The sequence below is a fragment of the Ursus arctos genome, unplaced genomic scaffold (assembly GCF_023065955.2).
Source record: "Ursus arctos isolate Adak ecotype North America unplaced genomic scaffold, UrsArc2.0 scaffold_30, whole genome shotgun sequence".
Lineage (NCBI taxonomy): Eukaryota > Metazoa > Chordata > Mammalia > Carnivora > Ursidae > Ursus > Ursus arctos.
In genome coordinates, this window is record NW_026622986.1 from 19,601,838 (window position 1) to 19,614,654 (window position 12,817).

A 12,817-nucleotide genomic window follows, 5' to 3' on the forward strand; every position below is an offset into this window, starting at 1 on the left:
CTTTTCTAACCCCAATGCTATGAAACTAGAAATCAAGAGAAAGAAAAAATCTAGAGAATACGTTAATACATGTATGTTAAATAACATGCTATTAAACAATTAAAGGGTCCACCAAGAGATCAATGAAAAAAAAAATGTGGAGACAAATTAAAGTGAAAACACAATGGTCCAAAAATTTTTCAGATGCAACAAAAGCAGTTCTAACAAGGAAGTTTAGAGCAATACAGGCCTACCTCAAGAAGAAAAATCTCAAATAAACAACCTAACCTTACAGGTAATGGAGCTAGAAAAAGAAGGAAAAAATGCAAAACCAGTAGAATGAAGTAAACAGTAAAGATTAGAGCAGAAAAAGTGAAATAGAAACAAAAATTAAACAGATCAATGAAATCAGGAGCTGGTTCTTTGAAAAAGATTAATAAAACTCACCAACAGTTATCCAGACTCACAAAAAAAAGCGGGAGGACTCAAGATATGAAAGAGGTGAAGCAACTGATATCATATAAATACAAAGAATTATAAAAGAAATTATAAAAAATTATATGCCAACAAAACAGACAACAGAAAACATGGATAAATTTCTAGAAATATATAATCTCCCAAAACTAATTCAGGAAGAAATAGCAAATTTGAACAGACCAAGTACCAGCTAAGAAACTGAATCAATAATAAAAAAACTCCCAACAAACAAAATTCTAGGACAATATAGTTTCACAGGTGAATTCTAACAAATAGTTAAATAAGAGTTAAAACCTATACTTTTCAAACTATTTCTAAAAATGAAAGAGGAGGGAATGTTTCCAAATGCATTCCATGAAGCCAAACCAGATAAAGATACAACAACAACAAAAAAAGAGAGCTACAGGCTGATATCTCTGATAAACACACATGAAAAAATCCGAAACTATGTTAGCAAACCAAATCCAACAGTACATTAAACAAATCATTTGCCACAATTAAGTGGAATTTATTCCTGGGATGTGAGTATGGTCCAATATTTGCATATCAATCAACGTGAATCGTCACATCAAAAAGAGAAAGGATAAAAATCATATGATCAGGGGCGCCTGGGTGGCACAGCGGTTAAGCTTCTGCCTTCGGCTCAGGGCGTGATCCCGGCATTATGGGATCGAGCCCCACATCAGGCTCCTCCGCTATGAGCCTGCTTCTTCCTCTCCCACTCCCCCTGCTTGTGTTCCCTCTCTCGCTGGCTGTCTCTATCTCTGTCAAATAAATAAATAAAATCTTTAAAAAAAAAAAAAAACCATATGATCATTTCAACAGATGCAGAAAAAGGACTTCACAAATTACAACATCCATTCATGATGGAAACCCTCAACAAAGTAGGTTCAGAAGGAACATACCTCAACATAATAAAGGACAAATATGAAAAACCCACAGCTAACATCATCCTCAATGGGGAAAAACAGAGCTTTTCTTCTAGGATTAGGAACAAGACAAGGATGTCCACTCTCACTTTTATTCAGTATAGTACTGGGAGTCCTAGCCACAGCAATCAGATAAGAGAAAGGAATAAAAGGTATCCAGACTGGTAAGGAAGAAGTAAAACTTTTCTCATTTGCAGGTAACATAATACTATATATAAAAAACCCTAAACTCTACCAGAAATCTACTAGAACTCATCAATGAATTCAGTAAGGCTGCAAGATACAAAAATAAATATACAGAAATCCATTCCATTTCTATACATTAATAATGAAACAGAAGAGAAATTAAGAAAACATTCCCATTTACAATTGCACCAAAAACAGTAAGATACATAGGAATATATCTAAGAGGGGACAGACATGTATTCTGAAAACTATAAAGCAATGATAAAAGCAATTAAAGATGACACCAAAAAAAAAAGGAAAGATTTTCCATGTGCACGGACTAGAGAAATTAATAGTTAAAATATCAATACAACTGAAACCAATCTACAGATTTAATACAATCTCTATCAAAATGCCCACAGCAGTTTTCACCAAACAAGAACAAATAATCCTAAAATTTGTATGGAACCACAAAAGACCCAGAATAGCCAAAGCATTCTTAAGAAAGAAGAAGCTGGGGGTATCACAATCCCAGATTTCAAGATAAACTACAAAGCTGTAGCAATCAAAACAGTATGGTAGTGGCCCAAAACAGAAACTTAGATCAGTGCAACAGAAGAGAAAGCCCAGAAATAAACCCACAATTATATGATCAATAAGTCTTTGAGCAATGAGGGAAGAATATGCAATGGAAAAAGACAATCTCTTCAACACATGGCGTTGGGAAAACTGGTGAGCTACATGGGAAAGAATGAAACTGGACCACTTTCCTACACCATACACAAAAATAAACTCAAAACAGATGAAAGACCTAAATGTGAGAAGTGAAACCATAAAAATCCTACAAGAGAGTCCTGGCAGTAGTTTCTCTGGCCTATGCCATAAGAACATGTTTCTACCTCTGCCTCTCCAACCAGGCAAGGGAAACAAAAGTAAAAATAAACTACTGAAACTACATTGACATAAACAGCTTTTGTGTAGCAAAGAAAACCATCAACAATTAGACGACCTACACAATGGGAGAGGTAATTTGCAAATGATACATGTGTCAAGGGTTAGCATCCAAAATATATAAAGAACTGATACAACTCAACACCAGAAAAAAATAATAATAATAATAATAATCTGATTAAAAATGGGCAGAAACATGAACAGACATTTCTCCAAAGAAGACAGATAGCCGACAAACACATGAAAAGATGCTCAACAAACTTGGCGTCAGGGAAATGTGAATCAAAACCACAATGAAATATTACTACACACTCGTCAGAATGGCTAAAATAAAAAACAGAAGAGGCAATAAGTGTGAGGATGTGGAGAAAAAGGCACCCTTGTGCACAGTTCCATAGGAATGAAAACGTACACTGCCACTACATAATATAATATGGAAGTTCCTCAAAAAAAAATTAAAAATAAAATTACCATATGATCCGGTAATTCAACTTACTGGGTATTTACACAAATAATATAAAAATACTATTTTGAAAAGTCGTACGCACCCCTATGCTTGTTGCAGCATTATATACAGTAGTCAAATTATGGAAGCAGCCCAAGTTTCCAACAAGAGATGAGTAGATAAAGAAATTAATACACACACACACACACACACACACACACACACACAGAAATGGAATATTACTCAGCCATAAAGAAAAAAATGAAATCTTGCCATTTGCAACAATATAGATAGATCTAGAGAGTATAATGCTGAGGGAAATAAGTCAGCCAGAGAAAGTCAAATATCATATGATTTCACTCCTATGTGGAATTTAAGAAGCAAAACAAATGAATAAAGAAAAAAAGAGAAAAAACAAAAATAGACTCAACCATAGAGAACAAACTGGTTACCAGAGGGAAGTGGGTAAGGGGATGGGTGAAATAGGTGAAATGGTTTAAGAGTACACTTATCATGATGAGCACTGAGTAATATACAGAGTTGCTGAATCACCCTTGTATTCCTGAAACTAATATAACACTGTATGATGGGTATAGTGAAATTAAAATTGAAAAAAGAAAAAAAGATAATCTTAAAAGCAGCAAGAGAGGGGAAAAAAGTTACCTAAAATGGAAAACCTTCAAGGTTATCAGCTGATCTTTCAGCAGATTGCATGCCAAAATACAGTGGCATGATATATCCAAGTGCTGAAAGGAAAAATCCTACAAGTAAGAATACACGGCAAGGTCATCATTCAGATTTGAAGGAGAGAGAAAGTGTTTCCAGACCAACAAAAGATGGAGGAGTTTATCAACACTAAACTAGCCTTAAGAGAAATTTTAAAGGGACTTCTTTAAGTGGAAAAGAAATGACCATAACTTAGCATAAGAAAATTATAGGGAAAAAAAGTTATAAAATATGACAACATATACATAAAATGTGGAGGAGGGAGTAAAGGGGAAAAGAACAGAAAAAGTAAAAGTTTTATATGTGTGTTTTTGTTTTCTAGAATGTGTTTGAACTTTAATGACCGTCAAATTAATATAGACTGATATTTACTTAGAATATTATATATGAACTTCATGGTAACCACAAACCCTACATCTATGATACACACACACACACACACACACACACACACACACACACACAAAAATACAGAGAAAGAAAGCTAAGCATAACAATATAGAAACTCAAGTCACAATGAAATAAAAGAAATGTAGAAAGAAGAACTACAAAAACAATCAGAAAGCAAGTAACAAAATGGCAATTACTACATATCAATTAATAATTACTTTAAATGTAAATGACCTAACAGCTCTAATCAAAAGACATAGAGTGGGGCGCCTGGGTGGCTCAGCCGGTTAAGCATCTGCCTTCAGCTCAGGTCATGATCCCAGCGTCCTGGGATCGAGTCCCGCATCGGGCTCCCTGCTCTGTGGGGAGCCTGCTTCTCCCTCCTCTGCCTCTCTCTGTTTGTCTCTCATGAATAAATAAAATCTTAAAAAAAAAAGACATAGGGTAGCACAGTGCATATGAAAAATAATACCCATTTAATGATGCCTACAGGAGTCTCAAACCTCAGAACTAAAGACACATACACAATGAAAATGAAGGATAAAAAAATATTCCCCATGAAAACAAAAGCAGACAAAAAAAAAAAAAAAAAAAGAGCCAGGATAGCGATACTTCTAACAGAGAAGATAGAATTTAAAACAAAGAGTATAGCAAGAAACAAAGATGGCCATTACAAAATGATAATGGGATTAATCCAACAAGAGGATATAGCAATTATAAATGTTGATCACAGTGGTATAAAACTAGAAATAAATCACAATAAAAAGAAATCACAAATATATGGAGACTCAACAACATAATACTAAATAAACAAATGGTCAACAAAGCAATTGAAAGAGAAATAACAAAATGCATAGATGCAAATATAAATGACAACACAATGGTCCAAAATGTCGGGGACACAGCAAAAGCAGTTCTAAGAGGGAAATATATAGCCATATCAGCCTACCTCAAGAAACAAAATAAAGCTTCAATAAACAATCTAACATTATATCCAAAGGAACTAGGAAAAGAAGAACATAAAAAACTCAAGGTTAGTTGAAGAAAGGAAACAAAGATCAAATCAGAAATAAATGACATAGCAACCAAAAAACAAACAAAAGTCAATGAAATCAAGAGCTGGTTCTTTGAAAAGATAAACAAAATTGACAAACCCTTAGCCAAATTCATCAAGAAAAAAAGAGAAAGGACCCAAATAAAATCAGAAATGAGAGAGGAGAATTAACGGACTCCACAGAAATACAAAAGATTGTAAGAGAATACAATTTAAAAAAAAAAACTGTATGCCAACAAATTAGACAATCTAGAAGAAATGAATAAATTCCTAGAAACATATAATCTTCCAAAACTGAACAAGGAAATAGAAAATCTGAACAAATGATTACAAGTAATGAAATTGAATCAGTAATCAAAAAATTCCCAACAAACAAAAGTCCAGGACCTTTTGTCAGGTAAATTCAACCAAATATGTAAAAAAAAAAGGTTATACCTCTTCTCCTCAGACTATTCCAAAAAATAGAAGAGGAACAAAAGCTTCCAAATTCATTCCACAAGGCCAACATTACCCTGATATATAAACAGACAAAGATACTACAAAAAAAGCAAACTACAGGCCAATATCTTCGATGAAGATAAATCAAAAAAAATCCTAAGCTAAATATTGGCAAACCAAATCCAACAATACTTTAAACAAATCATTTACTATGATTAAGTGAAATTCATTCTTGGGATGCAAGGGTAGTTCAACATTCACAAAGCAATCAGTGTATCACATCACATCAATATGAGAAAGGATAAAAATGGCATGATCATTTCAATAGACACAGAAAAAGCATTTGATGAAGTACAACATCCATTCATGATATAAATCCTCAACAAAACAGGTTCAGAGGGAACATACCTCAATATAATAAAGGACATATATGAAAAACCCACAGCTAATATTCTCAACAGAGGATAAACTGAGAGCTTTTTCTCTAGGATAAAGAACAAGACAAGGATGTCCACTCAGTTTTTGGCTTTTGTTTTTGTTTTAATATTTATTTATTTACTTTAGAGAGAAAGAGCAAGCATGCGGGGGGGGGGGGGGGGGCAGAGGGAGAGGAATAGAGAATTCCAAGTCAACTTCCAGCTGAGCATGGAGCCCGACACAGGGCTTGATCCCACTACTCTGAGCCAAAATCAAGAGTCAAACACTTAACCAACTGAGCCATTCAGGTGCCCCTATTCACTCTCAGTTTTATTCAACATAGTACTGGTAGTCTTAGCTACAGCAATCAGATAAGAAAAAGAAATGATAGGAATCCATATTGGTAAAGAAGTAAAATTTTTCCTGTTTGCAGATGATATGAAAATCCTACTAGAAGCAATAAATGAATTCAGTACAGTTGCAGAAAAGAAAATCAATACCCAGAAATTGGTAGTGTTTCTAAACACTATAAATGAAGTAGCGGAAAGAGATATTTAGGAAACGATACTATTTAAAATTGCACCAAAAGGGAAAGGTCTGTACTCTGAAAACTAAGAAACACTGATAAAAGAAATTGGGATGACACAAAAAAAGGAAAGATATTTCATGCTCATGGACTGAAGAAATTATATCATTAAAATGTCCATATTACTCAGAGCAAACTACAGATTTAATGCAATCCCTACCAAAATGCAACAGCATTTTTCAAAGAATTAAAACAAATAATAGTAAAATTTGTATGGAACCACAAAAGACTCTGAATTGCCAAAGCAATCTTGAGAAAGAAGAGCAAAGCTAGAGGTACCACAGTTCCAGATTTCAAGATATACTACAAAGCCATAGTAATCCAAACAGTATGGTGCTGGTACAAAAAATAGACACATAAATCTATAGAATAAAAGAGTTCAGAAATAAATACATGATTATGTGGTCAATTAATCTATGAATAAGGAGGCAAGAATATACAATGGAGAAAAGACAGTTACTTCAATAAATGGCGCTGGGAAAATTGGACAGTTACATGAAAAAGAAGGAAACCAGACCATTTTTTAACACCACACACAAACTTAAAATGGATTAATGACCTAAATGTGAGACCTGAAACCATAAAAACCCTAGAAGACAGCACAGGCAGTAATTTCCCAGACATTAGCCATAGCTGTATTTTTCTAGATATGTCTCCTGAGGCAAGGAAATAAAATAAAAACTATTGGGACTACATCAAAATAAAAAGCTTTCGCACAGAATAGATAATCAACAAAGCAAAAAGACCATCTACTGAATGGGAGAAGATATTTACAAATGATCCATGCAATTAGGGGTTAATATCCAACACAGATAAGAAACTTATACAACTCAACAGCAAAAAAGCCAAACAGGGGCGCCTGGGTGGCACAGCAGTTAAGCGTCTGCCTTCGGCTCAGGGCGTGATCCCGGCGTTATGGGATCGAGCCCCACATCAGGCTCTTCTGCTATGAGCCTGCTTCTTCCTCTCCCACTCCCCCTGCTTGTGTTCCCTCTCTCGCTGGCTGTCTCTCTCTCTGTCGAATAAATAAATAAAATCTTTAAAAAAAAAAAAAAGCCGAACAATCCAATTAAAAAATGGGCAGATGACATTTACAGACATTTCTCCAAAGACCAACAGATGGCCAACAGATACATGAAAAGATGCTCAACATCACTAATCATGAGGTAACTGCAAATTAGAACCACCATGAGATATCACTATATACCTGTCAAAATGGCTAAAACAGGGGCGCCTGGGTAAGGCAGTCATTAAGCGTCTGCCTTCGGCTCAGGGCGTGATCCCGGCGTTATGGGATCGAGACCCACATCAGGCTCCTCCTCTATGAGCCTGCTTCTTCCTCTCCCACTCCCCCTGCTTGTGTTCCCTCTCTCGCTGGCTGTCTCTGTCAAATAAATAAATAAAATCTTAAAAAAAAATGGCTAAAACAAAAACACAAGTAATAAAAAATTTCAGCAAGGATGTAGAGCAAAAGGAACCCTCTTGCGCTATTAGTGGGAATGCAGATTGGAGCAGCCACTGTGGAAAACAGTATGGAGGCTGCTCAAAAAATTAAAAGTAGAAATATCATACAATCCAATAATTCCCCTATTGAGTACCCAAAAAAGCACAAAGAAAGTAATTTGAAAAGATATACACACCCATATGTTTACCATAGCATTATTTACAATAGTCAAGATACAGAAGCAAACTAAGTGCCCATCAATAACAAATGGATAAGAAAGAAGTGGTGTGTACACACACACACACACACACACACAAGAATATAACATAGCCATAAAAAGGATGAGATGGGCCATTTGAGACAACATGGATTAACCCAGAGGGTACTGTGCTAAGCGAAATACATCAGAAAAATATCATATAATTCCACTAACTGGAAGTTTTAAAAAATGAATAAACAAAAAGCAAAAGGAGACCTATAAATACAGACCACCAATTGCAGGTTGCCAGAGGGGAGGAAGTTGGGGTGTTGGGCAAAATGGCTGAAGGTGAGTGGGAGATACAGACTTCTAGTTATGGAATGGGTAAGTTATAGGACTGAATGCACAGCGTCAGGAATATAGTCAATGATGGTGTAAGAGCAGTGTGTCAGGACAGGTAGTAGCTACACCTGTGGTGAACACAGCATAATGTATAGTCTTGTTGAATCACTATGTTGTACACCTGAAAGTAATGTAACATTGTGTGTCAACTATACATAGGTACATAACTCTTGAAAAATCCTTGAATGTTTCTTTTTAATAAACATTGAATGAGCATGTTACCTGCTGGACTGATACTAGGTAATTTCACCAATATCACAGTTAAATAAAATCTTGGTTATTGCTGCTTTTGCAACAACTATGTATACGCATTATTCAATGAAGAAAAATATTTGGTTAAGTTGGACCCAATTTTTACTATCTTGAATAATTAATCTATACAGCATGCACAATCTGATTTCACCTTTCCATGCCTGAATGTCACTGAAAAGAGTAAAACGCCTAGAAGAACCACTGCATGAAATAGAGCATTCCCCGTATAACCCAAAATGGGTTTCAAACCCCAATTTCCATACTTCAGATTCGTAACTAAAGGATTTCTTGGTTAGTTCCACGTTCATCTGAATGTGAAGCAGCTCCCTTGCCAAGGTGATTTTCTCCTGGCAACCAATTCTTGAGTAAATATCATAAGGAGAATTTATCCACTGAATACTAGTTTGACCCAAATTACAATTCACCTGATTAAATATTAAGAATTAATTTGAAGTGGATGAGCTATTATTAAACAAAAGTCAAAGAACCTTCCTTCAATTTCATTTGTGATTACACCCACCTTACCAGTACAGCTGAACAGCAAGATAACTCTACGTATCGCAGATTCGTTCTCATGATTTCAGCTTATGTCTGTCTAGACAAAGCACCAGTTTCAGCGTGTTCTCTGGGGAGTCATATACAATGTATATCTATGATGGCTCTTAACGGGTGGCCTGGAGCTAAGTTCTCGGCTACAAAACTGTTAACTCAAGACATTTAGATAGAGACGGTACTTTAAAATTAGGGTGAGAGAATGCAGTCCATATTAAAAAGCAAAAAAAAAATAAATAAAAATAAAAAATAAAGCCTAGAGAGGTAAGAAGTTTCTCCCCGTATATTATATGTAGATATATTTGAGCAAAAGGGGAAAGAACGAATATTCAACCTTCCCACATGTGACAGGCTGTATGATATATTAGAAAGGAAATGAATATGAATTAATAGGAAACTGCAGCTCCCAGTCCAAGTCCCCGTTCTGCTGCTCACCATCTCTTTAGCCAGATATAAATAACCACCTCTCTGAGCATTTTTTTCTTCTTGTCTGTAAAACTGACAAAAAGGATCCTGGCTTACCCACTTCAGGGAATTGCTGAGGGAATCAAAGAGATAATAGATGGAAAATTCCTTCACAAAACTGTAAAAGCCACATAAGCATTTAAACTTGCCTTTCTAAGTTTCCCTTTTAGGAGAAGGTACATGAGACCCACAGTAAAAAAATACTCCACCAGGAGTAAGGAGACTTAGCTAGACTAACCTCTGGCTTCGCCCCAGAGTAGCTGTGTGATTCCCAACAGCGCATGCACTCTTCTCGAATTTTTTTGCTTACTTACAAAATGTGAAAAAGTCAAATGGAATATTCAAAATGACAGATCTTAGGAGCCAAACGTTTGGCAGAATACCAGAAATTGTGCAGAACTCTTTTTCCCTCTCGATTTTTTATTTCAGTAGAAAAATGACTTCAAGTCAGAGGGACCTGCAGCTGTTGCCAATACCATGTGTCCACCTTTAGAAATTTTAATCACACATTATTGGGGGTCGTCAAAGAGGAAAGCAACTTAACAAGCTTTGGTAAACCCTTAATTGAATGATGAATGATGAATGTATTTCGAAGTAACTTTGATCAAATTCCACTTGCTTTTAATTCAAGACCACAGCAATCTTTCATATTCCTTAGACATTCTGATGCATTGTAAATAGACATTATGAAATCCATTATCCATACCTGAAAAGGCTGCCTGCTGGAAACATTGAGGTGTTTCCTTATCCATCTGTTGCCTTGATCCCCAAATATCTGCCACAGCAGCTGTCCTCTTGTGTTACTCCAGATTCGCTGGTAGATGGCCAGCCTATAAATGTGCTTTCCAAACATGTGGTAATAGAAGCGGAAGGTACAGCCCTTTGCATCGGTGGTGTTGAGGATAGGGCTGAGTAAAGCAGCTCTGTTTTGGAAAACCTGTGGCTCTGAAGATTCTATGTAGAGATAGTGTCCTTCAGCTGTGCCCAAAGTATTATCCTTCATTGGCCCTGTATTAAGTGTTGAAGTTGGACCGTGCTTCCTGGACCAATCAAAGTCATCCTCTGTATCTTGTTCCCAGTTACAAATTCCATTTTCAAAGTTACACTGGAGTTCAGGTACTGAAATTGGCATTAAATAATAGCAAAAAAAAAAAAAAAAAATTAGGGACAAAAATAACTACGATTAAGAATACTCGTTGATATTTTGCTCCTGCCAAGGTTTGCCATTTTGTTTTTTAAATGCAACATTAAAGTTTTTAAAAAGTGAATAAATCCTAGACTGACATGAAGCAATAATATTTTATAGACTGAAGGCGGCATTACTTCAGCCGTTATTTCCCAAATGCCTTTTACGCCCATCCCTTCACCATTTCTAGCAGTATAACTCTATGCAAATGATCATGACACCATGGCTGACTCAACGCTACAAACTCCCGGCTCAGTCAATTTCAACCTTAGCCAAATGTTCCAATCACCAGTGAATATTAAAAATCAAAACAAAAAAAAAAAAACAAAAAAACACCAAGGCCCAGAATTCATCTCCAGAGATGCTGATTTATTTTTTTTTTAAGATATTTATTTGAGAGAGAGGGAGTGTGGGGAGGAGGAGCCGGCAGAGGGAGACAGAGAATCTCAAGCAGACTCCCCGCTGAGCACGAAACCCAACTCGGGGCTCTATCTCACAACCCTGAGATCGTGACCTGAGCCGAAATCAAGAGTGAACGCTTAACCGACTGAGCCACCCAGGCGCCCCTGGGGATGTTGATTTAACTGCTGCAAAGAGTGCTGCGGAACATCAGGGTACTTCATCATCTCCCTTGGTGATTTTAATATGCAGAACTGAGAACAGTCATATGTTAATAGGGCTGAATCTTCCAGAATCATCTGAGGTACGTGGTAGAATGGCTTACGCCACGGTGAAGCCCTGTACAAATACTAGCTTGTTAGATATGGGGTGAAGCTCAGGAATCCATATTTTTAACAAGCCCCCAACATGATTCTGATGCTAGTGTTTTCCAGGCCTCATGCTGAAAAACTCCTCCCTCTGGTTCCATCTTGGTCCAGTTCCAAGTGTCCCTTGGCACCAATGCCGGAATGACCATTCTGCCCCCTTCCATGGCAATTTGTCATTTTCCTTCTCTATTCAAACTCCTGTAATATATACTCATTTAATCTAAACTTAAATCTAAAGTCTTCTTTCAAGCTTCACCTTTCCCAAATTAATTTCCTGTTTGTCCCTAACGATCCTTCCCATTCACATACACCGTCTTCCCCAAGTGCCTTAAACACCTCACTCCTCCTCTCCTTCTCTATTTATGCTTCCTGTTGTGCTGTGTCTCCTGGGGGGGGGGGGGTAGTCTTTTCTTCTCACTGCATTGAAGCTCCTTTTGAGCTGGAGCTTTTAAACTTTAAACTCCACTCAGTCCCTAGAAGAATTGAAAGCACTTATGAAGAATTGACTTGTCTCTTGTCAACTAGACAATCTACCATAATTTCAAGCATAGCATCGGAATGTATTCATTTTTCGGGATGTGAGCATTTTATTGACACCAAGGTTTCTGTAGAATAAATGCCACAGAATGTACATTTAGCATTATTTGGGCAGAAGGAACAGGATTTAGAATTAACGAGGAGTTCTACCTTTTAGCTTCATTTACATAAGTTAATATTTTTAAAAAATAAATGTCAGCTGTCCTTTATTCATTTTAGTAAATGTGCTTGGTGCCAAAGGGGAATAAATATTCTGAAACAATAAATATAAGCATATGTGGATAAATGCAGCCAGGCAAGAACAAATCGTCTGTCTTTGAAAACCACAGAACAGGAACTTACACCTAATGAAGGGAACCCAGTGAGTAAATGTCAAATGGGAGATGAGCTTTCATTTGATATTTCCTCACTTGTGACTAATCAAGCCTAGCTGTGACGTGAACTGGGGACCTGCAG

At 36.4% G+C, this 12,817-nt stretch overlaps 1 protein-coding gene across 1 annotated transcript in view; it reads right to left on the reverse strand.

Annotated features, from left to right (window-relative positions):
- MALRD1 (MAM and LDL receptor class A domain containing 1) overlaps positions 1-12,817 on the reverse strand; it is a 731,799-nt gene that overhangs the window by 554,420 nt on the left and 164,562 nt on the right. Inside the window, exon 19 of the mRNA XM_057304733.1 lies at positions 10,578-10,990. Coding sequence (XP_057160716.1) covers positions 10,578-10,990 — 413 coding nt within the window. The remainder of the gene's footprint in view (positions 1-10,577; positions 10,991-12,817) is intronic.